The 25,511-nt window shown below is 44.2% G+C and overlaps 2 protein-coding genes across 6 annotated transcripts; one reads left to right on the forward strand and one right to left on the reverse strand.

Annotated features, from left to right (window-relative positions):
* Positions 1-2,290: 2,290 nt before the first annotated feature.
* On the reverse strand, positions 2,291-8,960 carry atp5f1d (ATP synthase F1 subunit delta). Its single transcript, XM_075485111.1, has 5 exons — positions 8,725-8,960; positions 6,883-7,036; positions 6,493-6,581; positions 2,544-2,684; positions 2,291-2,432 (listed from the first exon to the last, which is right to left on the reverse strand). Exons 1-4 carry the CDS (start codon positions 8,839-8,841, stop codon positions 2,562-2,564), a joined length of 483 nt encoding a protein of 160 aa, XP_075341226.1. The 5' UTR covers positions 8,842-8,960; the 3' UTR covers positions 2,291-2,432; positions 2,544-2,561.
* A 702-nt stretch (positions 8,961-9,662) lies between these two features.
* On the forward strand, positions 9,663-23,651 carry cbarpb (CACN subunit beta associated regulatory protein b). Of its 5 annotated transcripts, XR_012772923.1 has the most exons (12): positions 9,663-9,747; positions 10,648-10,842; positions 11,689-11,761; positions 14,495-14,643; positions 16,542-16,600; positions 17,242-17,404; positions 17,870-18,041; positions 18,756-18,908; positions 19,330-19,567; positions 20,157-20,346; positions 21,453-23,016; positions 23,369-23,651. XR_012772923.1 is itself a non-coding variant. In XM_075485107.1 (11 exons), exons 3-11 carry the CDS (start codon positions 11,714-11,716, stop codon positions 22,960-22,962), a joined length of 2,682 nt encoding a protein of 893 aa, XP_075341222.1. In that variant the 5' UTR covers positions 9,663-9,747; positions 10,648-10,842; positions 11,689-11,713; the 3' UTR covers positions 22,963-23,651. The 5 variants fall into 5 exon arrangements, 4 of the variants coding, with proteins under 4 accessions (XP_075341222.1, XP_075341225.1, XP_075341223.1 ...); XM_075485107.1 differs by having other exon boundaries at positions 21,453-23,651; XM_075485108.1 differs by having other exon boundaries at positions 9,721-9,743; positions 21,453-23,651.
* The last annotated feature ends 1,860 nt before the right edge of the window (positions 23,652-25,511 follow it).

Below are 25,511 nucleotides of genomic sequence, written 5' to 3' on the forward strand. Positions count from 1 at the left end.
TTGTCATTCTTACTAATTTTAGCTATACAATTGTCGCTTTGAATGACGGTTTTTATCTTGGGTTAGATGTGCGAAAGGCGCCGTTGCTTACAAACACGAAGGTCGATTCGATGGTCAAAATGTCCAGGATTTTTGTCAGACACAGGTGGTAACCCTAGCTGAGTCTCTTGAACTAACGCAAAGTTGCATCACACCAATTTCCCCTAAAAATTGTCCAGAATCCCTAACATGTAAATTAGCCAGCCAAAAAAAAACCTCATGGATCTTATGTTCAGTTAATTCAATTGAAAATATTTACATTTCAATAAACATACTGTAGCTGCTAGATAGCTGTACTAAATCAGCAGTAGCTAGCTACTACTCATGAGTGCTTCACACAACCATGCCTGTAAAGGAAAAATATCCCTTTATTGTTTTGCTCTCAGTGACCCTTGATACATTTGTGGTCGGGCTAAAATCTCATTCTGCTTTACTATTGTCTCAGCACTGACATCATCCTAAACACAATGATTCACATGGGCTGGTCTCTTTTATTTCTCATGTGGTTGACTCAGTTAGTGTACCACAAAAAGCTCTCCCAAAGCAAAGAGCATTCAGCCAAGTGCCCCTCAAACATGACTCCATGGATTGTCATAGTGTGCATCATGTTATTCTCTCGCGGGTGCAGACGGTACAATCTTTTAATTACAGTACGTGGCCAATCCACAAGAGATAGACGGTGACTTATTACAGGTCTCGTCAACCCTTTGACAACGCCAAAAGGCTCTTCAGTGAGAGCTCTCACTGGATACTCATCCTCCTTTAAAAACGTGCAGCGGCTCCATGCTTCAATAGCACTTTAACACCTAGGTCAGGTAGCTCGTTTGCTTCATTAGGATGTGGCTTGTCGTGACTTTCTCTCTAAAATCGTTTCTTTTCATTAAAAATGCATTCAACCGGTGTGCAGTGGATACCACTGCAAACCATAAAGGGCTGCTTCATCAAACGCAGAATCCTGCATTTTCCACAAACATCCAGCAGACTTTTAGCGGCATGACTACACACAGATTTAAAGTGCTCAAACGGAAAGCACGTGGTCATTTTCCGCTTTGCTTTACAATGAGTGGGTCGTTAAAAATCGCAGAGTAGGAAAAAAAAGAAAAGAAAAAACACGTCCCCCATCATAAATCAGGATTAAAGAAGTGGCGCTTCTGACACAACTGTTTCATCTCGTTTGTCTGAAGTGTTACATCTTCAGGCTCTGTGGCAAACTGATGAGTGAGCATGGCTGTGCGTGCTGTTGGAACTGCAGGCTTCTAAAAAGAGAGATTAGAAAGGAGAACAGAGAGCAGGATGTGGGAGATGTTGAAATTTATTAATTAATGAAAGCTGTCCTAACTGAAATGCAACACATTTCAGCTTTATCCTGTGCTGGCAATTGTCCAGTAAAAAAAAATATATAAAAAAAATTGAAGTGTATTGTTTGATTTTGTGGTGAAAAAATAGATTATACTACTAAAGGAGCATATAGTGGTTTTAGCATGAACACCAGCAGTTGTGTAAACTCCATTACATCCACCACACTTACACTTGTTAGAAAAAAGAACAAAAAAAAAAAAAAAAAAAAAAAAAAAAAAAAAAACTCTTGGAAGTTCAGACAATAAAGACTAGTTCGAGCTCCTACAACCTCAAGTCAGCACGTGAATTAGGTTAAAGACTCCTGGCGCAAGACGGAGGCAAAACCAAAGGTTACGAAATACGAATTGTCAGTTTCCACTGTACAGCCAGTGCAATAGTTAACAAGCCCTGCCAACACATTTAAATGAAATGACAGAATTCCGAGTAATTCTCACCCACATGTGGCTTTACCATAGTAAGAATGACAAAGACACAACTAAGTACTGAGGCAGAGAGCGGGACAGAATAAATAAATAAAAAAAGACAGGGGATTACTTTTATGGAAGTTTTAAGAAGTGGTTGCAAATTTATTCAAAGTCTCTTCTGAAAAATTGTTTGCAGGGAGAGAAAAAACGAACATGATAAAAGATTCTGGTGTAAAATACAGCCATCTGCTGCCCTCAAGTGGCAGCAAACGGTACTACAAAGAAAGTCACTTTATGATGTATTCCATACAACAGATTGTGTTACTTAATATAGCTTCTAATAGTAAAACATCGCCCAGTTCTAAAAATCCACAGGTGTCAATCTGATTCAAATGAAAAACAAACAAAAACAAAAAAAAACATTGCTTCCATCTTTAAGCAGCAAGAGATCGTACGGATCAAATAAAGAACACAAACTTCACAACCAGTTAATTCCAAATAAATTTATTTTTAATTTCATCCACTGTACAAAGAAAGATGGGAATCCTCTGGACACTGACGAGACTGACGAGACTGAACTGGAATCTCAGAGGGACAGCTGATTTTCATCGAAGCAACAGAAAAGATTACCTGAAAGGGAGAAGAAAAAGGCCGCCGCTGTGAGAAAGGGCACCGATTTCCTCTCAACAATTCCCCTTTGAGGGTTACTAAGGTTATGATGCAGCGAGTGAGAGGTCGTACCACAGGTCTACTCCAGGTCTACTCCAGGGCCTTGACGATGGCCTCATTTGCCTCTATGCTGATCTGGACCTCTGCCCTCGCTGCCTCGTCAGATGTACCTGCCATGTTGGACTGAGCCTGCTCCAGGTTGGCCTTGGCAGCCTAAAAATGGACAGGAAAAAACAAACAAACAAACATGGAACTGTGAAAAACAAAACAAGAAACAAAAAAAAAAAATGGCAGCCAAATTTCAGACTTTTCAGTTGAAGTGCAAAAGCATCTTCAAACAAAGGCTCATCTGTCGCAAAAAAAACAACAAATGACATCAAATCTGTAACTTGTCGTCGACCGATATAAAAAAAAAAAAAAACGAGCCGAGAAACGCTCGGAAGACACTTAAAAGGATAAAAAAGGATGTAAAAAGTTGCGACAACCACGCTGTGAAAGAAAGAGTCAAAAGTGACGAGAAAGACGAGTAGAGAAAATCCCCGCTGCCTCTTTGCACTGAAAGCTCCATTTGTCACAGTCGCGATTAGAAATGAGAAATGCCAAACATAGCTGGAAGTTAAAGGTCTCTCAGTAGGGATTTGGCACATCTGCTATAACTCAACAGTGACTGACCTTTCCCTCCTTATTAACAGCGCGGGCCCATGTGCATTGTTACTAGAGAGTGTAAGACAACCGGCGAGAAGAAAAAGGAAAATAAATAAATAAATAAACAAACTAATTCACTGCATAGCAGTGGACTTGACACAGACTGTGGCACTGCCCGAGGTCAGGCACAGACAACTCTACGGCGAGTACATCAAAAAACGCGGGCCAGCATTAACGAGGCCAACATTTAAGACAAGAAGCCAACAGTTGCAGTTTCAACTGCAAAACGATCAAATGGATAATGATGACCTGGGAGGTGCTAATCAGGCCTCCGCTGGTTTCCCTCTGAGCTGCCGTTTTAAACCCGACACCGACCGGTGTTTGGTCGCAGCTTAATTCTTCAGGGGATTCTGTCCAATGGACATCAAGACCGTGAGAAAATAGAGATGCCTTTTGAATTCACTTGGAAGTACGCTTGCCGTCTGTTTTTAAAACCTAGTGGAATATACATTCGAATTTAGAATATTCTTTGACATTCTGTAGGATTCAAAACAGCCTCTAACACATTTCTTGAACCATTTCCTGGTCGCACGCAAGAGGAAGGAGACGAGAGGCATGAAAATAAGCAAAACGAGTATTTCTGAGTATGAAGTATGTGTGAAGACAAAAGGGGCTGAGGAGAGTTTCAAATGCCCTCCAAGCTGCGCAACTCGTGACTAAATGTACTGCACATGTGCTCTGGGGGGGCCACAGTGAGCACAAAAGCACTTCAACTCATTAATTCATCTGTTCTGCACTTATTCAAACATCATTTGAATAAAGACCCTGAGCTCATCCTGTGTCCTCTCCCCTCCGGTCCTCCTGCCAGTGGTCCAGAAATGAACAGCCAGATATTTGTACGGGTGTCTCAATTTACTAAGATTCCGCTGGACGAGAGAGAGGAGGATCGCCAGAGGAGCGATGAGCGAGCATACACCAAAGTACCTTCCGCTTAAGCCTTCAGTTTCTCTGGTGTCTGAAAAGGTCAAGAGACGTTAATCTCACCTTGGGGAAACGACTTGGAAGTAAATAGCTACTTTGTCACAAAGAGACTTAATGCTCGACGTTGACTTCGAGTGACAGCTTCAAAGAACCAACGTCTCATTTGGTTAAATACCGTCACCTCGTCACCTGCTCGCGTCTCTGGTGTGTCGGGCTAAAACTTGAGGAGAGAAGTGGAGCGTGTGCCGCTTCAGAAGCTGCCCTGATGCTTACTTACTGCTACAAACAGCACTCCCTGGCATTTATCACAATATATGCAATAAAAGACCATCTTAATCAAGACGACTGCTGGTTGATCATCAGTAAACTGAACGAAAAGGTGAGTGAAAGCAAACAATGCGACACGATCCACACAAAGAAAGGATCCTTTCATCTATAACCTCAAAGCAAAAATACTGAACTATACGGCACTGACTCACTGTGATGATGATCATCTGCATGGAACATAGCAGTCGTCATCAACTGCCCTTCAGAATCTTTGCTGCGACTCTGCAGATTTCAGTTAAGTGCCTGTCGTTAGCTGTATTGATATGCTGACATATGATAGATACGATCGATGGGGAACACACCCGAGGATGCGAGGTCCAGGAAGCTCTCCGCAGTAAAAATGAGGCGAGGAATAAATCAGGAAAAGAATGTGAAACCACCTCCGAAACTTTACGTGTTCCCGGGAGCACAGATAAAACTTTTCTTTGGGCAGGAACATTTCAGCACTGCTCATCATATCAGCTAGCCTGGCGACGCCATCCTACGTACTTCCGCCCAAAGATTTTGGCTCCGCACATAGTCTGGCCAAATCCCCCTACCTCGGTTCGCTCAGTGTTTTGCCAATCAGCAAACAGTTGCGAGTGGTGACGCAGAACTCACGCGCGGAGTCCATTGTAGTCCATATAATTGTAGTTCAACCGCAGCGGAAATAAACATGGCGACGGAAGAACGCTAGAAGCTATCCATGAAGTTGTCTCAACTCTGGATATCATTACACAATTAAAACAAGAGCAAGAGGAATGCCTCGTCAATTTTGTTAGTGGCAAGGATGTCGTAGCTCTCCTTCCAACTGGCTTTGGGAAAAGTTTGATTTATCAAATGGTACCGGTATAATGAAAGCGGATGTGGGAAGCGTGATTCGCGAGCTAGAGCCTCGCGAGAGTAAGCATGAACCTCGGCGCATAACCAACGTCATTTCTAAACATTATGATTGGTTAAGGGAACTCCGTTACTCCAATGAATTTAAGTTGCTGGGTAAGGTCCCGCCCTCCATGGAAACGGATTCCTCTTGGGTTTTCCCAGACTGTTTGACAGAGTCAACAGTCGGCTTTCGCCCAGGCTACATATCAGCCTACGTTAAGCCTGATTTATGGTCGGAAACCAGGTCGTCTGCGTGTGTGTCGCAGTTAACGCAGACATGCCCCCGCCCCCTACGCAGACACTCTGGTGCACCTCCTCAAAATTGTAAATCACCGCAGACAGTGTCGCAGATATCGTCGCAGGTGGGAGAGAAAGAAGGCCTCTGATTGGTCAACTCCGCTCTACACTATGCGTATTTCCGGTTTGCTAACCGGCTAATGGTGACGCTAACCGTGCCAACCGTGACGATTCTTTCGCCTCTCTGCCAGCTCCAGTAGTAGCAATATTTCTTCTTTTTCTAGATCAATCAGCTGCATCTCAATCAAAGTGCGCATTCGTCCAGTCGCCATAGTTGTTGAATGACCTCCGTAACCGTAACACCCACAATCCTAGCTTGTTCGTGATTGTCCCTCTTGCGTTGTGGCGTGGGATTAACATAGCGCAGACAGCGCTTCAAAAGTAGGCATAAATCAAAAATAACTGCGCCGTGTCTGGGACAAGCTCACTGCGACACACTGCTGCGAAGTATACACGAGCCTTTAACCCTATAATCTTAACGATGACTGCAACATAAAAACCTAGAGGCGATTCTCTGCAGAAGAAACTGAAAGACCGGTCCAAAGATTTCGGCAGCAAAACAAAGAGGTCCAAGAGGAAAACTCTGAGACGGTGGAAACAGCTCGCTTTTCAACATGACGACGACTGAAAGCATACAATCAAGACCACGTCCACCCATAGCCATTCACAGGATTTAGCTTCATATAGAATCAATTACCATTAAATCAGAGCCTGAGGGTGTCAGCCAGAAAGGAATAAAATGCTCAAAGATCTGAAAAAATGGTCGAAAGAGGGGATAGAGGTCCAAGAGGGGCAAAATTTCTCATTTGATGCTGAAAACTGCCCGATTTGTAGCTCCATTGAGCTACATATTGGTGCAATTTAAGTGCTTGTGTGAATGTAAGTGGAATGAGGCAGACATTGTACTCACTGCAATGTCCAGCTGGTCCAGGGGTACCGCCTCCTCAGCAAGCAGTTGTACAGAAGAGTCAGCATTGACTGTTATTGATCCGCTGCTCACTGCGTACATACACACACACGGTTTTATTTTAACGGTGATAATCACATACAGAGTTACCATATTTGAACTGTCTTTCATGAGCACATTATCTTCTACTCAACTGGAAATCAGACAAATCTGGTATACTTGAACTCGGTGGTCTAAGGTTCTAAGAGTCTGAACAAGAGACATTCAAATGGTGAACGGCAAAAGGGACACACAGGTGCTACTGATCCGTGCGCTCAAGATCTGTTCCCTCCTTCCGTTCACAACAAGAACGATGACAGTCGACTTCTCATTTCCGCGTTGGGAAAACCTTACCGAAGTATTTGGCAGAGGAGCCGTCGTCATTGAAGACTGTGACAACGCCGGGCCTGAGCACCTGCAGGGTGGGTACGTGGGCCGGCAGGATACCGAACGCACCAGTAAGTGTGGGCACGTCGACCTGTTTCACGCTGGCCTCTTTGAAAAACACCTGCGAGGGGAAACACAGAAGGAAAGAATTTACAGAAAACCCACGTTTGGAGTTGGCCGAACTGCCGTTAACAATGAGCGACTGACCACAGAAGCAGGTGCAAAACCATAAGAAGAGGAGAGCATTACTTGTGTGCATTTAAATATAAAACTGCTGCTCGTCACTTCTCCGTTTATATTTTTCAACGCACAGTTTTAATTTTGTTCATTCGGTAACACGTTTTCACTACTGCTTATTCAACACCAGCTCACACAGACCTCAGAAATAAGAAAATAAAAAAATAAATGACATGCGACAACCTTCAGGTTCAACTTACATATTGGGTTCTTTTGGTTTAATTTATTTATCTTTGTGGTTCTTTGTCCATGTAATCCTGGGCTCCAAGTGTCTTAAAAGGCCAGGTCTGCTGCTCTAAAGCTATAAACATTTATGAAAACCCTGCAGGATAAAATACAATCCTTCTATATATATATATATATATATATATATATATATATATAAATAAATAAAAAAGAATAGGACTGATACTAAAGAAATATCAACATTGAAACTGGTTGCAAGAGGCCAAAATGAGGGGATGTGTGTGTGTGTGTGAGAGACAGGAGCAGCTCGGTATAATCTGTGCCGCCTGCCACAGGGTGGCAACTCCTTTGAGCTGGAGGAACGTTCCCTCCAGAGACTCCTGAGGCTGATGTTAGTGTGAGAACAGCGGATATACAGATCTGAATCAGTTTAAACCAAAAAAATGCTTGAAACCAAGAGAAGACAGGGCAATCTCTAAATGATAACAGGCTGTTAGTTTAAAAGGACAGACTAAAGTTGGAGGGCGGTTATACACAGCTAATTGATCACTCTGGAGCAAAAATACAAAGGAAAAAAAAAACTGTGGGTGAAAATTAGCATAGACTTAAATGAGGAGCAGCTTTTCTTCAATGTTGATTAAAAATTTAATTTAATTTATTTATTTTTAGAATATCGATCCAAGATAGAGAACTGTTTGGTCACGATCTATAATGAAAAGCATATTGAGAAAGTTACAAGAAATGACAAAAAGAAATGCACGTTTGGCTAAAAAAAATAAATAAACTATAACTGTAAGAAAAACAAACAAAAGAAAAGAGCGGAGGGGGTCAGCAAAGTCCAGCTCACTCAGTATCAAACTTCACTGGTTATTTTTCACGAAGTGACTGCAGAATCCTGCAAGGGCTGATTCTTCAGATGGTGCAGAATAAAAACAGGACACCAACATGAACTTCAAGGTTACAGTGCTGCGTTAAATGCACAATTGATGATTTACTATCTATGTATAAGCATTTCAACTCAATATCTTGTCACGCAGTTAATATGCGAGTTCTGTCACTGTCACATAAGCTTATGAGCATATGAATAAAGGCTCTTTGGAGACAGTGTTTTGAAGAGATCACTTTGCACACTGCTGCTCAAAGACAGTGAATGGCAGCTAGGCTAGCAAGCTAAGCTAATCCTATCACAGGCACCGATGCAAACTCTGTTCAAACCTGCGCGTTAGCGATAAAAATGATTGCACGTACAGCAACCGTAGTCAACATACTGCACTGGTTCCAATTTACACAATGGTACTGGGTTAAAACATTTCAGTGACAAATTTTGTCAGCCCTGATAAGCTAACTGGGCCCGTGGAGCCTTGCTAGCAACGTCAGCTCTGCTACCTGTGTCGGAGAGGCGAAAGTGAAGGACATCTGCGGGGCTCCGGAGGCTGGGTCGGCGTAAGAGCGAGCTTGCCTCAGAACAGGGAGAGCACGACGGAGAAATCTTGCTGCCATCATGTCGGAGAGTTTTATTTTACTTGAGCAGAAGTGAATGACAGAGATCCCCTAGCCCTAGCGTGAAGCCAGTCGGTGTGCGCTTGGTAGGACAAGGACGTTGGGAAGCTACCCGAAAGGCTTTGCAGTTGCGCAAAGGATGAAGGGTAGCGTAGTCTTTTGACAAAATATCGGATAGCAAACGCGAGGCTAGCCGTTGTGGATTTTACGGTAATTTTGTTGGTTTGACATGTTTGTTTTTTATTTTTACATTGTTAGCTTAAGACAGATAGTTTGTTTAAACACCTGCTAGGCTATTTTACTTTTAGTAGGGTTAACATAGAAAGCACTTTTAACTACATTAGGAACGCTAATTTACCACTTAATCCTCGCCGCCATGAGATGGCGCCAAAATCCCTACTGGGCCAACAAAAGCCAGGTAGCCACAAGTCCTGCTTGACGAGCAAGTCTGCGTTCAATCTTTTAAACGGTGTAGTTTTATACACTCAGGGGTGTGAGAAAAAACGGCTGAACTAACTCGAGAGCTTGCTCGTTATATTTTTTTTCTTACATGCAGTGACTGCACGCGCTGTGTGAAACAATTCTAAGCGACAAAGTGTGCATACAGTGGAAGCCTAGTGTTGAAATGCTATGGTTCACATATTATCACAGAAACACTCGGGCTTCCCCGGCTCTGTTGCAGCTGTGATGCACCTCGGGATAATTTAAGAAACCCCTCCATCACTCAGATTTACCTCACTTCTTGCGTCACGTGGTGCCCCATCCGACGAGTTGGTGGGCGTGTCTTAAACGGTGGGGTTTCATTCATAAATACTTTTAGCTTTCGAGCCCGCATTAAAGTGTTCACAGAAGAGTGGCGTGTTGTCGGCTTCGCCCCTCCGCTCCTGCATGGACAGGCTGTCCGAGTAGGTGAGTGCTTCCGTCGCTTTGTGTGTTTGTGCGGCCAATTCAGCCCGCGAGCGGAGCTGCCTCCTCTGTCTGGAGTGATAAAGAACATTAGCGCCTGTGAAACATCAGGATGCCACAATGACAGCGTTTTATGCGCCGAGTTGTTGCCACTCGTTTATTTTGAAGGCATGTTGCGGGTTTAATATTCACAAATGATACGACGCAAGTTTGCATTCTCAAAAGCAAAAAAAAAAAAAAGCAAAAAAAAAAAAAAAAAAAAAAAAACCTCTTTAAGGAAACGTCTGCCAGCGCCTTTACCGATAGCAGTTATTTTGTTCCGGGAGGGAATCGACCAATATGAAACTGGATGATTACTTATGTGAAGCATAAGTGAAGCAGTTGTTTTGAGCATTTCTCTTTTTTTTTTAAACCGAACCACTGTGTTTCTTCCTTGTTGTAGTGAGATATTGAAGCGATGACTCTGAAAAGACGAAAAGATGCGCTGCATGACACCAGTGTGCAGCTTAGGTATACGGGAAGATTTTAAGCATGATGGGATCCGGCTTTTCTGGGACTCCCGCGTCTCACCATCTGCTCCATCTGCTTTTTTTTTTTAGGATAACACAAAAAAAGTGTATCACCATGCCTTGATCTCCCTCGCCAAACTTCACAAAGTATCATTCCCTTATTTGAATATATGTTTATTTGTGTTACATTTCAAAAAGTCAGATTTGAAGATGTTTGATATTGACTGATCTTTGTAGAGCAGGATGGAACTAACATTTGGAGAAAAACAGCATTTTTCTAAATCAAAGTCCTCTTTACTGAGACAGTTTTAATAGCTTTTGATTTAAATGCTCTTGGGATATGTTAACAAAGGAATTATAAAGCATTTATTCTGTTTGGTGTGTTTGTTATCAGCCATGCTGCACTGTTGTCCTGTTGCTCCAAGGCCAGCGGGCCAGCCCTGAGGGGGAACACTGCTGCTCTGGCTCAGTCAGCTGGGTGAGCTGAGGATGCAGCAAGGCAGCTGAGGAGGAGACTCCTGAGCTACATCCTGACACACACATCCAGAGCTGCTGCTGCTGCTGCTGCTGCGCACTGCCCTCCGTCAGGGTAAGACTGCTGGGCTGGGGTGTTAGAAAGCAGGATGTGGTGCTGCAGCACTGCGAACGAAAGCATTCTGCTGGCAGCCTGATGTTTTTCCTGTAAAAAAAAAAAAATAAAAAAAATAAAGAAAACAGCTTTCATGCTTGGAGGTTAGGAGTGGGGAATTCGGACTAGCTGGCAGACGGGAGCTATAGGCAACAGATTGCAGGTTGTACTGCTGAAGTTGAGTGCTGCAGTGACTGGCAGGGGAGCAAGGAGCGCTGAATGCTGCCGGCATGTTGCTTCTCCCTTGCTGGGTGAGTGGATCCATCCATGCGTGTGTATGTGTGGGCGTTTGATGCAGCAGTAGCAGTATTAATGGCTGTGATTTGTAAATGCAAGGCAGAAGCAGTAGTGGAACCAGTGCTTAGTAAGAGCTGATGCTTCTCTCTGTTCCCTGTGTGTGCATGTGTGTGTGTGTGGGCTTATATGGAATTATGGGTGATGACTTCCAGCCGAGATGCTAGTGCTTGCATTTTCTGGGCATTTCTGCATTTTTTTTTTACAAACGTGTTCATGCACTTTTGGTTTCTGCTTCGTTGGGCAGCCTCTCGGGGCTGATTTGAGAAGATTGTTTGTGCTGTGACGGGTATCTGGAGTCCCAATATACGGAGCTATAGTAACATAGATGTTCTATGCTTTTTACACATCAGTCTGTGTGACTGTTTTGGCTTTGCATGTCCAGCACGTCCAGATTTATTTACCCGGATGAAACCTTGTACGTTTGGGGTTGACTTTGTGATGTGATGAACAGCTCCAGTAACAGGCATTTCCTTTGTGTGTTTGTGTGTTTGTGCATGTGTTGTCTCTCAGGGGGACTCTCTAGTTTGCTTGGACCATGAGCAATGAGTCTACCGTCTGGAACATCCTACCAGAAAACTCCACAGTAAGTCTGCCTTTCACCACTGGCTTATTCTCAAACTTCCTGTTTGTGTGTGTGTGTGTGTGTGTGTGTGTGTGTGTGTGTTGTGGCCTGTGCAGCCAAACACCAGAGCCATACTTTCCCTCATATTCTCTTCTGTCCGATTGACTGGCTAATAGACAACATCCTGACCTGGACCTGAAATAATTAAATCTGTGATCTAATCTCAGCTATAATTTCCCCTTGCGAAGAAATGATGGCGTGACGTCAGAGTGTAGCACTCTTGATTAACACTTTAAGTGTGTTCTACCTCTTGGAGGGAGCTTAGGATAAGAATCAAGCGTTCAAATGGTCTTTCTGATATCAAAAGTCTTCTATCCTAATATCAGCTTGGCTGTTGTGCCATTTGCCATGAACAATGCGCCCTCATTCTGTTTCCGTACCTTTCGCACACACGTTTCAGGAAGAACTACTTCCTTGGCAAAGTTGCGTGAAGAAATAGGAAGAGGCAAAAAAAAAAAAAAAAACTAAGCAAGTCAGTTTTGTTGTCAGTAATTGCTTAAATTTTTTTCCCTGTAATTGAACTGATGTAATTGCTCCTCCAAAGAAATCATTTTATCTCGATGAAAGTTACTGATAATGGTTGTTTGTGGAGTTAATCCGTAGCTTCTACCTGCACACTTTGCGTGTGGTTCATCCACTGAGCTGCAGTCCTTCCTGATTACTAAGGTACACTGTAGACAGGTTAATAGCCCTGGCATCTATCGATTAATCACACCGTCTTATTTATAGATTCTCCTTATGCAGGCCATCCAACTGATCGGCCTGAATAGGTCTTGCGAGCTGCATGGTGCTGCCGTGAGGGTAAAACGTCTGCAAATCGTCTCTAATTTTGAGGTGTCAGACGTGTTCTGTTGTAAAAGCAAATGAACCTGCGTGGTGCACATTTTTGTACAATGTTGCATTTTTTGGTGGTAGGGGGAGGCATTACTTACCTGTGTCTGTCAGCTCTGAAAGTGCAGCATTAATCCTCAGCGAGTGGTTTCAGTGCTTTGCTGTTCACATTGGAAGCTTTTATTCATTGCTCTCTATAACTGCGCATCACCATGCTTTATGTCCAGACTCCACGCAGAGATACATACTTCCCGGGCTATTATTTTTGCTTTCTGTCAACCTGTCAGTCATTTGTTTTGGCACAGCTGGTCAAAACCTTCTGTTTTTGTAAGTAATTAAATAAGTAGAAGGTGAACTGATCTCCAGAAGGCATAATATTTCAGATGAAGCATTCATTCAAATCTCTGAAGCAAGATTTGTATATTATTTTGTTTTGTACAAAAAAACAACAACAACAAAAACAAAGGGGAGCTAGAAAGAAAAGAGATTTTATCTTGAAATAGTTTACTAATGTTTCTAAGTTTTTTTATGACTTTGGATTGTTCCCATTGTCAGCAAAGGTCAGTTGTTTCTAAGCTTTATAAAGATTCAGAATTTCATAAGCCTTGTTCCAACAATCAGCTGCCTTGAGCTTAGAAAATGAAAACAGCTGAGGCCTATGAACAAGAAGAAGGCTACAAGAATATGGCGATGCATTTACAAGGAGCGGTTTCCCGGAATGATGAAAGTCACCAGGAGATCAGTACATTTAAAAACAGCTTTCAAAGAGAGCTAAGGTTGCTTCAAAGTCACGCCAAACCCTCTGTTGATGACTGCAAAATAGACCTTCAGGAGGATTTGGCAGACCCTGGGATGTGTGCGGTTCTACTCTGAAGCCACACTTGCACAAATATGACTTCATTAGAACTGTCAGTGGGGAAGAGGGAGAAAAAAACAAGCTCTCATGCGTCCTCTCCACAAAATTCAGTGTTCAGTCCTGCAGACAGGTGAAAGTAAAGTACACAGAAAAATGCCTCTTTATCTGTTAGGCACAGGTCTTTCATGCTTTTGATTTGTTTTTCGGTCAGTGGCCAAATTCTTAAAGTCGTAGAACTATATCAGCGCAAAAAAGACATCTTCGTCAACCCTTTGGCAATTCACACAGAACAAAATGAGTCGCCGCATCAGTGTGTGCTTACACACAGAAAGCAGGTGTGTCATAATCAGCTGGCCGACAACACGATTGTATGTAAGGTCGGTTGTTATGTAGTGCCGACTTGCTCTCTCACGTTTTGCCTCTGCAACTACCTCTGTTGCCAGCTCACAGGCGTATAAACTCTGACTCCCAGGTGCCCCGCTGTACTTACACATGGGACAATGATGAGCAGCAGAGATGCTTCAGTGGGCCCTGTGAAAAGGGCCAGTGACACAGCTACCAACCCCCTGTTAGAGGAGCAAATGCATTCAATGAATTATCAATATATTCTGAAAGCCAACATCTTATTGTCTATTAAATAAAAAGCTGAAGATGCAAAGAGGAAGGTTTGCCGCGGCCCTCATAGTCCACCTCCCAGAATATTGTTGAAAACTTTAAATTGCTGCTCATGGAGCAAAGAACTTTTTCAAGCAAGATTTGATTTAAAAAAAAAATAAAATAAAATTCCAAGAAGTGATATTTGCCAAAGAACATACTTTTACTGGCTTTTACTGGAAAGACTGACTTTTTCTTGCCCTTTCTTCTTTTTTTTTTTTTTGGTATTGCAAAACTGTAAATAAAAGGGAAATGTAGCTATTGTAGCTTAAAAAAAAAAAATCAGGACAATTTAAACTTCCTTATGCATTGATGTGAAAAAAAAAAAATCAGTTCCTTATTCTTTACCTCAGGAAATCCCTCTCGAGGCTGAGGAGCAGAAAGATGGCTATGTACTTCTCCTGGTGATCGTCTCCGTCTTCTTGGTAGGAACGCTGGTCTTCATCTCCGTCTTCCTCATCGCTTACCGTCGCAGCTGTCGAGGAGGGCAACTTTGTGCCAGGTGCGAAACGAAAATAATAAGTAAATATAAGCTCCTTGTTCTTCCTCTTCTTTGTCTTGTTCTTTTTTTTTTTTTTTCCAGCAATTTGGTCATCCCTCTTGTCGAGTTACATAAACTCCGAAAAGTTATGAGCTCTCACAGACTGAGCTGATAAAAGAAGAGGACGCAATAAAATCAGCAACTGTATAATCTAATAACAAGTGCACCGTAATAATTGATAACCTTATAAAGTCTGCGATGCTCACTTTTTGTTGACCCTGTGCCTCGGCAGTGTGGATTCCAGCCTGCTGACTTTGACTATAGGATACGGGGTTGTATTGATTTTCATTATGATATTTTATGTTGTTGTCTGCTTTCGTTGTTATTTGTTCCACTTCATATGTCCAACAACAAAAGCAGCAAACTCCATTGCCTTGAATACTCCCACAAAGTTAATTCAGCACCACACCTACACAGTTTCAACAACAAGTGCAGATCAGACTGCAGAACCAGATGCACAGGGGCTGCTTTTACTGTTCACACACATTTTACAGGCATGGACCGCTGCTGCCAACCTCAGCCGCCATTCAGAGAGAAGAAGAAAAAGAATGGAGTACTTATACCGAATATGTATACATGCATAATAGATTAGGCTCGCTGCAATTGCAAATGAAGCAAGAAGCGCCTGCGTGTGATTTCATTAACGGGCAAAAAGTGAGCCATCATCAGAATGAAAGAAACTGTGCAGTGGTGCTCTGAGAGAGCTGGATTACAAGTGGTGGCAGGAAACAAATGTTCCCCTACAGAGACATGTAAGCATGTTAAAGCATGACAACACATTCACTCATCCTACATGACTGCCATTAAATGCCACCACCTCCTGTGGGGCTGTTATGAAAACACCTTGTTGGAAAGCACTTTCAATATTCAAACTCTTTTATTTGTTATTCATCTGTGTTCATTAAGCGGTGAGATGGCTGACCCTCAAGACACCGGGTCCCTCGCTACAAGCAGCGCACACACCACCACACACACTCAAATACGCGAGAGCTCACCAGCTAGAAGCGGATAAACGGAGAGCACAGAGGCGTGAAAAGGAGAATCGGGCAGACTGGTACAAATGATGAGTGTAATGAGATTTCATAGCAGCCATCGGCGGTGATTAATGTTTCATCTCAGCCCGGCGCTGTGTATGCGCGCAGAGAACGCACGCACAGATTCGCACACATACGAGAAGGCCAGAGCCACAGAGGAAATGAAATACAAGGCAAATCGTAGATCTGCGTGGATGGAGATGTCCCTCCAGTCACTTTTACACCCACACAGGCACATAGGTACACAAAGGCACACACATGCAACTCGTAGCTCTGCACACAGAAAATCAGGTCGAGAGAAATGACTGCGAAACGCTTTCGGTTTCTCTGTTTCTGACTGATCAAATAAACCCTATGCACGGTATTTAATAGGCACTCAACGGCTGTCAGTGGTGTTTAAAAAGAAAAAGAAAAAAATATATATTTGTTGAAAAAGAAAATTGTCATGTATTTTATCTGAGGCCTGAAAGATGAGAGGTACTGTAGAATCCAATAAGGAACCATGCTTTCTCAGTGCAAGTGGTCCCGTTGGCCCTGAAGGTCATCTAGTTACTGGCAATGATTTAGGACCTCATCAATAATACAGCCAGGCAGTATAAAAATAGCATTGTCAGTCTTGATACTTGTTTCATAGATAAAGGTTCAAATAATGACCCGCAGTTGTTTTAAAAAAACATCTAAATGCAACCTTCTCACCAAGCAGAAAGGTGAAATAGGAACTTTGGCCTGTGTGGCCGTCTGCATCAGAGGGGTCTGTCGGATGGAAGACAGACTTCAGGGGTAATCATGTCACAGGGTTGATCTGAATGTTTTTGTGTGCCCCAGGGCCAGCGATGACCCGGAGAAAACCACCACCTGCATGGAGGAGTCTCAGCCCACCCACGGTAAGAAGACTATGGACAAAGGGGGCAGGGATAGATAAGCTGATAAAAAGATGTGGAAGGAGTAACGGTGACAGGGAAGCTGGAAGAATGATGGAATCAGGGGTGTTTTTTTAACACATCAACACAGATGTGGAATGCCAGAGTTACTCTGAATAGCAGTGGCATTATGTTTTTGGACCAGCGAATGCTCTCTGTAGCCACAGAAGTGGATGTATTAACATAAAAACACGACAAGGTTTGGCACCAAAGTGGTTTTCTAAGCTTCTGTTAACTTTTCCAGTATGTCCATATTGACGTACCGATCCCTCCCGAAGGTCTCTGAACTTCAGATACTTGTCGTTAGAAACACTGTCAGTGTGAATATTTAATGAAGCTTAAAAGTCTCTGAGGACTCATAAGGACTTTCCCACATGAATCTGGCACATTAGATTCAATATCACCCACTGCATGGACATAATTCTATGTCAAAGAGTCGAAGTTTTATGCCAATCCATGATATAATTGATGAGACATTTCCCTCATCACCAAGTTTATACTGTCCATAAGATTTAAGGGATCAACTATCCCCCCCCCCCCCCCCGGTCATTCATCTATGTGATTGTCTGTCTCTGCTGTGTCTCATTCCGTCCATGTCTCTGTAGAAATCACCATCAGGGTGGATGAGTCAGACTGCCTGTCCATGGCCAGCTATCACGACCAAGAGACGGAGCGCTTCCTGTCGACAGGCCCCACAGGCCGTCGTGTCTCCTTCAATGAGGCTGCGCTCTTTGATCATGGCAAGAAAACCCAGGAGAAAGGCCGCAGGTCAGACAGCCAACGCATACACAGAAGCTCACATCTGCAGTTGTGTTTTTTCCCTTTGCTTTTGATTCCACACTCCACTTCCACAAAATGAATGCCGCTTTCTGAGATCAAAGGAGGTAAACATTTTATGGTGTCCAACTTACCGGTATGTTGGTGCAGAGTTAAGAATGAATTCCGAATGCATTATGTATGCTGTGGACACAAAGAGCTCCCAAACTTTCTCATTATTCTATGCCCTACTTTTCTCCGAAAGCTGAGGTCTGATGGGCGCATTTGTCAAAAGGAATTATTCTGTGGGGCTAAATCCTGCATCCAGATGTGATGGGTTTGAAGTCAGATATCTTCCCTTGGCTCTTTGGCTCCTGTGCAAGGACAAGCCTCGTGATTTCCAACTTTAAAAAAAGAAAGTGTGCTTATTATGTTTGATGCCGCAGTTGGAGCTTGATCTTCACCTGTCCACCTCAGGTACACTCTGACCGAGGGCGACTTTCACCACCTGAAGAACGCGCGGCTCACACACCTCAGCATTCCTCCGCCGGCCCTCAAGATAGTCACCATCCATGAGTGCGACTCGGCCGAAAACACCATCACCATGACAACACGCCCTGCTACCAAGTCAGCTCTTTCCATCTTCCAGGTGAGAGGATTAATAAACAGGAATTTCCTCTCAGCCCAGTAGTTATGAATCCCATAAAAACCTGAAAAGTGTCCCTCAAAATGAAACATTTCAAGTTTTTTCACCATGAAAAAAACTCGTTTAGCTATTGGGGATCTATGAATATATTAATCTGGCAGCACCCACATCTCTGCCATTAACAGATGGCACTCTCCTTTCCATGTCTCTATTGTGTTATGCAATGGCTGCTTCTAATACTGGAGTAGTTTAGCCGTCTGAACCAGAGACAGTTTTTAAGAAGGGGAAGTGAAATTATAAAGGTTATGGAGCTGGGAGCCATCTTAGGAGCTACCAAGGCAGTACTGGCTGAGACTCGCTAAAAGACGTCTTATCAGCTCCTTTCTCCTGGTTCCTAAACTCCTGATTGCTCAACTTGCTGTGCGCCATTGCTCCTCACCTGGCCTTGCTCCTTCTGTCGTCTCCACCTAGCTTGTGCCAACTTGTCCCTGCAGCTTTCACATTTCATTGGTTCGTCACAACACCTACAAATTAGCTGTAAAGCTAAGTCCTCTATGTGTGAATATACATCTGAACTCAGCTCATTTAGCTGATATGTCATGTGACATAAAAACATCTTATCCACATGTTGGATGGACTTAAGAGAAAAACAAAACGTGTTCACCTCACAATTCATGAAGTTACGAGGTGTTCTATTATGTGTGTGCTTCCCTTTAGCCGATGCTGTGCCCCCTCCCACAAACGGCGCTGTCAAGCTTAAGTGTCAACCCTAGCTGTGCCCTCCCTGGAGATGCTCTCAACTCTGTGGTAGATTCCAGCTTCTGTGAGAAACCTGCAGCTCTCAGCACCAAGGAACCAATCCCCAGCTCAGTGAGTAACTTCAAACTAATGTGGAATATTCCAAAACATACTGAGTATTCTGATAAATGATTTTGATTAAGTATAGTTGCAACCACTGAAACTTACATAGCATGCAAACAAATTACCTGTAAGAGCGCACATTTTTCAAAATATATGCAAAAAATAGTAGAATGTAAGCCAACATGCTGTATCCATTGATCAGTTGTAGCATGATATGCTTACTTAAGTCGGTCAGTCTTTACGCCCACTAGCCAGTCAGCCCATGAGTCATCCCTACAGACATTAGAGGGTTACGCAGCCTGAGGTCGGCCTCAGAATGATGGTTCACGGGTAAACATGGCTGCGTAGAGTCTCGCTGTCAGAAAGGATTACACACAGGCTACTGCTCTTGGCAGGTTTTCCGTCTGACCACGTTTTTCTCTCTGCTCAGATTGAGATGATGGGAGCGGGGCCCCGGGGCCGAGGAAGCAGCATCAGTGTTGGAGACGGGACCGTGGTGGGGAACGGCGCTTCTCCTGCTGGCGGCGGTGCAGGGAGCCCGAGGCCTGTGCTGCAGTTCCTCACTAAACTGCGGCGCCATGCTAGCCTGGAGGGGGCCAGTCCCTACTTTAAGATAAAGAAATGGAAGCTGGACAGCAGCCAGAGAGCCTCCAGCCTGGACACAAGAGGTAATGGATCCTTGAGGGGTATAAAGTGTAGTTCCGCATCGTTATTATTTCTATTTAAGATATGAAAGATCTGTGCTCATGCATTGAGGAAGAGCAACAATTCTTGGCAGTTCCCTTTATAATTTTAACTGAAAAATTGAATTATACTGTTGCCATTTTTGAATATTGTCTGTTTATTTGAATGTCAAGTGTTTTTGCCAACATTCTATCACGGTAAACAGAAAATGGTTCAGCAGGAAGCTCCAGCAACCAACTGTGAGCTGCCTTTTGCCTGAGCAGGATATATGCACCCAAGCATACGCGACAGATGGCTCAGTGACGCAAAGTTTGGTCGTTCCAAATCAATTTGAACCCCTGAGTTAATCCTTCCTGCCGCTCCCCTCCATCCTACATGCAACCACTCCTCCCAGCTCTCCCCCAGGCCCTCTCCTTCATTTGTGTGGGGACACCAAAAAAAGACCACATAATCCCCTGCAGGAATCTCAGCTGTTGATGGAGGCTTTCTGCTGAATTAAGTGTGACTTCACTCCTGCTGTCACAAAAGTCGTAGAACTCACTGCTCTCTCTCTCCGTGTTTGGTGTGAGCCAGGCTCTCCGAAGAGGAGGCAGTTCCAGCGCCAGCGAGCCGCCAGTGAGAGCATGGACCAGGACGACAACGACGCGCATCACATAGACCTCATCCAGTACATCGCCCGCACCCAGGATGCTGCCTACCGTCCAAGCCAGCCCCCCGCACGCCTCGCCTCACATCCGTCCACACCACCCCCCTCCCTTGGCAGGTATCTTTAATTCCCTTGCCATTCATCCTGTCCACTGCTTTGCGGCCTTGCACTCATGTCTTTACTGCAGCTAAAGAAGCTGTGTTAATGATTTACAGCAAGCTACAACTCTTACTCCCAATTCTCCCTGACTCTGCCTTGAAACAACACTGCTGATCTCTCAGAGACAGTTTCATAAGGCCAGACAAGCGGGGATACAAGACAACGTAGGCATCAAGGTCAACAAACAGAAAGTCACTGAGAAATGACGAAAATGACATTTTTGAATTATTCCTCTTCTTTGCTGGAGTAATAGTTTTATTATGACTTTTAATCCGATTATAACAATATGTTGAGTAACAGCAGAATCACTATTTCACCACAGTCTGATCTCTGTGTTATGAAAGCCCTCGAAACAAGAGGTCTTTCAAGACCAATTTCATGTTTAAAGAATGAAGCGGGGGATTCCCAGAGTGTGCAGATTTTCTTTTCTATGTTTTTTTTTGTTCCCCAGAGTGGAGTGGAGAATTGGGACACAGGGTTTATATCTGGCATAAGAAGCCATTCCATTGCTGACGTGGTCTGGTAATGTCATGATGTCCTCCAAAGTTTTAATTTTGATCACAATTATGGCAAAGCAGAGCTTTAGACAACATTAGTTTTGAGAAACAAAAATAACCAGTCTTATGTACCAATTTCTGTCCCCCTGTTGAATAACGGATAAGAGAATGGAGTTTTTCCTGTGTACGTTTGCTGATATTTACTGGGTGATCTTCCTGAAAGCTGCCATGAGCAAAGAAATTCGATGAGCTCCGTGCTCATTTAAGCTATTTTATGTTCCATGCTGCATGCATTTAAAAAAATAAATGAATAAATCTCCCGTCCCAAGATGAAAACATAGATTTTTCTAAGCATTTTCTGCTCACATGGCTTCAGTGATTCAGGACATGCAACAGCAGCCATTGCAACTCATAAAATTCATTCTGTGCACTGTGAACACAGCCATGTCACTGATGAATGTTGTCCAGCTAAATGCTCCGACACTGACACTTGTGTTGCATGTCTCTCCCATTTCTTTTTCTTCTTGCATTTGATCTCGTCTCCAAATCCCTGCATGCACGCTACAGGGTAGAGGTAGAGGTGATGGTGGAGCCCAGCTGCAGCCGTGGTGGACCGGGGGTGATTGGCCTGTCCCCTGATCCCCAAGAAGAATTACTCTCTGTGGTAAGAAGTGAAGGTGCCAACCCCTCCAACTCCCTCCAACCCCAGGATCCCCAGTCCCTTTACAGAGACATTTGGACGCTACGTGCAACGCTTGAACAGTACGCAGCCTCAGATCAGAGCAGCAACATAGACAGGAGCTCTGTCTGCAGTGATGCTGACAGTGTGTGTTCGCTGGGTGGGCGCACAGAAAGAGGAGGGCTTCCTAGCTACCCATCTCAGGATTTAGGGGATGAGGCGGAGGCTGGAGAAGAAGATAAGGACTTCTTGGTGTATATGGATGAGAAGTTGAGGGTACAGGAGTCAAGAAAGAGGAAACAGGGGAGCACGGAATCAGATCGTGGGGGTAGTGACGTAGAATCAGGGACTCGCAAACTCTTGCAGATGGACAGTGGCTATGCGTCGATCGAGGCTCCGTCTCGAGGTCCGGAAGAGTTGCGACTCTTTGGGAACGGCAGCCCCACAGACAGAACAGCCCATGAGAAAAGGAACCATTTCACCAACGCAGGGCGAACTGGCACCATCGGTGAGAGTTTTGAGTCTTATCTAGTCGAGGAGGAGCCAGAAGAGGAATTGTTGATGGGGGCCAGTGGAGGAGTTTCCATCAAAGCAGGTGCTGGATCACTGAGCTGGTTGCCATATGGTCAGATGCTCACACCTCGAGAGGCTGCGCAGCCCCCACCTCCGCCACTAACCCTGCACCGGCGCGACTACAGCATAGACGAGAAGACGGATGCGCTCTTCCATGAGTTTCTTCGCCACGACCCTCAGTTTGACCAGCAGGAGTCGCCGAGAAAGCACCGTTCCCGAGTTCACCTCCGCAAGCAGTGGCAGCGCCACAAGCAGTGGAGTGACCCCGGTGTAAGACACTTCCATTCCTCCTTTGAGAGACAGCGGACCCCACTGCGAAGGGGGGACAGCGTAAACTACCCCCTGGACACCAGCTACCACAGTACGCTGCCTCGCATTGTCAGTGCTCCTGATGAGGAGACCAGCGATGGGACCGGCAGCACTCCTGACACTCCAAAGGTGGAGCAAGCGGCTATGGAGAATGGAGCCAAGAACAAGAAGCAGGGTGTCTCTATCATAGACTCTGAGGATCACACATCTTCCTCTCCTCCCCCTCCTCATCCCTCTATCTCCGAAAAAGACGGCAGGCTGCTTGAGCACTCCGACCCTCTGGAGGACAGAAAACAGTCTGCATGCCCTCCTGAACCCCTGGACGAGCGCTCACCCCCTCAGCGGCCTGATTCCTCAGGCTACGGCCCACAAACTGTCACCGCAGAGCTCACAGACAAACTGACTGCTAACCTGGATGAGAGGCTGTACACGGGCCTGCGCAGGACCATTGACACAGCAACCGAGTGTGTGACAGCGACGGCCACGCACGCCTCCCCAGACCACAGCCCAGTGTAGCGGGGCTCCAGTCATCCGCCTCTTCTGCCGATGGACGCTTTTCATTCCGTTTAGGTTTGTCTTGATTCTGTTCTTTCTGTGTATAGCTTGAATGTTGAGCTCCAGACCCATCAACATAAAAAAAACAAAAAAAAAACACGCAAAATATGCTTTGATCAGGAGACATTTTAATATCTAAACCAGATCCTTTTAGAAACAGTTCATCCAAAAGAAACTCACCCAGTGTTAGCATTGCAAAGCTGTTTTTGTTGCCATCTTACCGTTCAGCAATGACTAAAAACTAGAAATCAAAATAAAAGATGAAGAGTTAACATATCAAAAATCAGATGGTTTTGACGATAACTTTGTTCTCACTAACTGTTTCTGTGTCTGTATTCTATTTGTGTCTCCACTGCTGTCTTTCTAGTTTCTGCTCTGCAGTAAGAATAAATGAAGCTGTGGGCGGGTACGGCCTCTGTGCTCACTGATCCACTGTGAAACCAGGTGCTAATAGACAAGTGGAAAGCTTCTAAACTGGATGCAAAAGTCAGCTGGCAGTCCTGTGCTCGTACAGTATTTGCTCATTTTAAGATTCAACACAGTCAATGAGCAAAAGCGTGTGCTAAAATTCTAATGAATCTTTGAAAACTTTGAGGCTAGAGTCATCACTGAGGCTGGTTATTTAGAGTCGTTCCCAGCCTGCTGATCAAGACTCCTCAAAGCGAAGAGATATCTGAAGGCTTGCCACCTATTTTGGCCAGCAGAGTTTCTTTCAGGAAGACATGATTCTCTTCTCTGAGTGTGTGACTGGTCCTGATCTGCAGTGCTTTTGACTGGAAATGCTTCTCAGCTTTGTGACATGCGTCTTGTTTACTTTTGATTCGTTTTGTTTGATGAGCAGTTATATATCTTTGTAAGTCCGCATTGCTTAAATGACAATGAAAACTGACCGTGTGGTGGGCTTGATAGGAACAGGTCCTCCACCGACAGACTCTACGGTATGATGTCTCCCGATAAACCAAAAATATAACGGTAATAGACAACTCAACAGGCTTATAGCACTTTGGTCCATCAGTGACTCCACGAGTCTGCCCTAACAGGAAGAACAGACTCCTTTTTGCCCACAGGTTTACAGCCACGATAAGGGCTGTTAAAGCTACCGGATGTGACGGATGTTTGCAGTGTCGTGAAATTACAAGAAAGAAGCGTTTCCTCCTGCATGGGGATAACAGAACATGCACTAGCTTTCAAAATATGGCATCCACATTGTTCCTTCCTTTGTATTCTTCTTCCACTTAGAAAGTTAGTGATGTAGTAGAAGCCTTTAATGGGCGACGTCACTTCCTGCCATTTTATAAAACCAGACTGAATAGGCCTAAATTTAAGTCATTTTATCCTTGTTTTATTATGTGATTGCAGAAAGCTGGAGCTGCCATTCAAATATAGCCACATCATAAGATTATTAATTTGTTAATAGTCTCCTTTCACATCCTCACTGGCTGCAGAAAGTTGATTGTAATCAGCCCAAGGAATCGCTTTCCAGTCTTTACTATGTGCAGTAAGGGGACCGCTGCACAGCACAGTGTTGAATATTAATCGTAAGAGGAGGAGGGAAGTCCCTCTTTCATCGCCGATCTCCTTTCCGTCATTCCTTGAGGCTGTCGCCGTGCAGTAAATTCAGGGAACTGAAGTGAAGTTTCAGGGGAGCGAACATTATTCTCCTCTGTTTGTTTGGGTGGATGATTCAGCTCCTTTCCCGCCTGCCCAGATTAGATCTCTCTCCTGTGCATGACAGGAGTCTCCTCTGGTGGCTAAGTAGGCAGAAGCTGCGTTCCTCGCATGACTGAGATGAAAGGAGTTGAATGCAAATAAAAAAATGTAGAGAGCCTTGTCTTTTAATTGCCTTCTCTCCTTTCATTCACATCACACACACACGTAGAACCATTGTGTCCCAAAAAAAAAAAAAGAAAGTGCGTGCCATCAAATGATGCGCGATGGTGCTTTTCAGCTCAGCGGGAGGGGAGAAGGATAACCGTAATCCCCCTTCTCTGTTAGGATGGAAGGGACTCCTCCTTGATGATAAAAAAAATATGACTCAACCGATTCCGAGCGTTCAGGTGAAAGAGGAAGACTGCTGCATTTCTCACTGATCAAAAGCCAAATCGTCTCCGGGCTGAGTCGGTGTGAGACCACAACAGTACAAAAGCGGCGATGAAAAACGGCCACACTGACGGAATTAAAAGCAGTGCATCTGTACAAATGTTAAAATTTTGCTCTGTATAATGGCACAATGTGAGAAAAGCTAGACGAAATCTGTGTTCTTCATTAGGGTTAGGCAGATGCTGTGAAGGTGGGGACACTGTGGTAAATGGTGTCTGTGTAGGAACCAGTAGCCTGTCAAAGGCATCCATGCATAGCCGTGTGTAGGTCTGCATGAGAGTTAACGTTTTAGTACGAAATCTTCACCAGAGGCTGAATAAGTCCTTAGTTATTGCTCGTTCGTCGAAGACAGAGGTCAGTACATTTGTATGACTAGACTTTTTGTATTTCATGGACTCCTCTTTTAAGAC

The sequence above is a fragment of the Odontesthes bonariensis genome, chromosome 15, assembly GCF_027942865.1.
Source record: "Odontesthes bonariensis isolate fOdoBon6 chromosome 15, fOdoBon6.hap1, whole genome shotgun sequence".
NCBI lineage: Eukaryota > Metazoa > Chordata > Actinopteri > Atheriniformes > Atherinopsidae > Odontesthes > Odontesthes bonariensis.

What these genes read in the sequence shown, in the direction of transcription:
- atp5f1d (XM_075485111.1), bottom strand. Translation starts at nt 8,841, where the DNA reads ATGATGGCAGCAAGATTTCTCCGTCGTGCTCTCCCTGTTCTGAGGCAA. An exon ending in CTCCTCTGCCAAATACTTCG is followed by an intron (nt 6,582 to 6,882) that starts GTAAGGTTTTCC and finishes GTATGTACGCAG; the next exon opens with TGAGCAGCGGATCAATAACA. An exon ending in TGGACCAGCTGGACATTGCA is followed by an intron (nt 2,685 to 6,492) that starts GTGAGTACAATG and finishes GTCCATTTTTAG; the next exon opens with GCTGCCAAGGCCAACCTGGA.
- cbarpb (XM_075485107.1), top strand. Translation starts at nt 11,714, where the DNA reads ATGAGCAATGAGTCTACCGTCTGGAACATCCTACCAGAAAACTCCACA. An exon ending in TCCTACCAGAAAACTCCACA is followed by an intron (nt 11,762 to 14,494) that starts GTAAGTCTGCCT and finishes TCTTTACCTCAG; the next exon opens with GAAATCCCTCTCGAGGCTGA. An exon ending in ACCCAGGAGAAAGGCCGCAG is followed by an intron (nt 17,405 to 17,869) that starts GTCAGACAGCCA and finishes TGTCCACCTCAG; the next exon opens with GTACACTCTGACCGAGGGCG.